Source organism: Penaeus chinensis, chromosome 1 (genome assembly GCF_019202785.1).
Source record: "Penaeus chinensis breed Huanghai No. 1 chromosome 1, ASM1920278v2, whole genome shotgun sequence".
Classification (NCBI taxonomy): Eukaryota; Metazoa; Arthropoda; class Malacostraca; order Decapoda; family Penaeidae; genus Penaeus; species Penaeus chinensis.
In genome coordinates, this window is record NC_061819.1 from 32,609,814 (window position 1) to 32,611,377 (window position 1,564).

The following is a 1,564-nucleotide window of genomic DNA, read 5'->3' on the forward strand; positions in this document are numbered from 1 at the left end:
GCGAAGTCCCCACGTGGCACTAGTTCTCGAAGTCCCCGCGTGGCACTAGTTCGCGAAGTCCCCGCGTGGCACTAGTTCGCGAAGTCCCCGCGTGGCACTAGTTCTCGAAGTCCCCGCGTGGCACTAGTTCGCGAAGTCCCCACGTGGCACTAGTTCTCGAAGTCCCCACGTGGCACTAGTTCTCGAAGTCCCCACGTGGCACTAGTTCTCGAAGTCCCCACGTGGCACTAGTTCTCGAAGTCCCCACGTGGCACTAGTTCTCGAATTCCCCACGTGACAAAGGTTCACGAAGTCCCCGCGTGGGTCTGGGAAGCTGAAGAACCCTTCAAGTGAATCGACCCTTTAATGACCTACTCCCTCTCATACCCTCGTTTCCCTCCCCCGGTGCCCAAGACCCTGCTGGTTATCGCCTATACCAACATTGACCTGCGTCCAGAACCGAACTTCACGAACATGCCCAGAGCGAGCCATTCCGACCCTTACCGACGAGTTTAATGGCCTTTCCCCTCGACTCCCACGGTACCCAAGACCCTACTGGAAATTGCTTGTGCCGAGTTTTGACCTGCGCCCAGAAAGTAACGACAACAGTGAAGTGCCCCCAGAGCACGCGATTCCGAACCTTATTGTTAAATACCTTATAACTACAAGTGCACTTATATCTTGATTATACTCAAAAGTGTTTGTTAAAAATTCCTTATTCTCAATCACTATGTTTGTAATCATTATTGTTATTGATACTGTAGTTATCCAATATTCATGATTTAATTGTTTAGTCATATCCAGTGTCCCTGACCCAACATGTGACCACAGGACCCCTACACTGCCATAAAGCAGAAAGTCTGTACTGACATTTCCCACCAAATCTATGATGCCATATTCTTATGTTAAACGAATATTTTGTGAACCCCTCAAAATCTTAGAGAGCCGAAATCACTCTGCCTTCAGCATCGGCTCGGTCAACACCTACAGCTCCCACAGCTCTGACCTAGAATAAATCCGAGGAACTCTGCCGATATTTTATTCACCCATCAGTTGTACTTGTTACAGACCCCAGGCAACCGAATTCGCCCAAAGCAACATCACGGAAGGGCCTCTGAAATTCATAGTCCAGGCAGTGTTATGATACGCGACCAAAAAGCATCATGTTGTCGGCCTGATCTTGATTTCCGTTTTCTTGAGCGAATAAAGGTGATCCCGCCAAGTTTTCCAGTGGATGCCTTCTCCGAAGTCCGGCGTGTATCCGCTCAAGTACTTGCCGTTTAGGTTGGCGTGGTGACAGTTTTCGTACCACCAACCGCCTTTGAAACTGGAAGAGACGACGTAAAGGCTTTTGTTGTTGGAACATTTAATCAATCTATTAAAATATTTTACGGTGAGTTTCAGCAGGAAAGGGAAGTGTAATATTTAGCTGTTAAATTTGCTGCACACTGTTAATAGGGAAGTATTCATGACAAACGAACAAATATAACACATATCATTAAACTCACCCTATAGCACAGTCTCTCCTGCCTTTGTCTTTAGTTGAGAATTGCATCCTGTTATGAAGAGCCATGGAGTCTCCCGC

The 1,564-nt window shown here is 47.4% G+C and overlaps 1 protein-coding gene across 1 annotated transcript in view; it reads right to left on the bottom strand.

Moving 5' to 3' along the window:
- Positions 1–876: 876 nt before the first annotated feature.
- Positions 877–1,564, bottom strand: part of LOC125028227 (ficolin-2-like) — a 6,163-nt gene continuing 5,475 nt past the window's right edge. The window contains exons 5-6 of the mRNA XM_047617633.1: positions 1,488–1,564; positions 877–1,306 (exon numbers count right to left, since the gene is read on the bottom strand). The exon at positions 1,488–1,564 is cut by the window's right edge and continues 394 nt beyond it. Coding sequence (XP_047473589.1) covers positions 1,141–1,306; positions 1,488–1,564 — 243 coding nt within the window. The 3' untranslated portion in view covers positions 877–1,140. The remainder of the gene's footprint in view (positions 1,307–1,487) is intronic.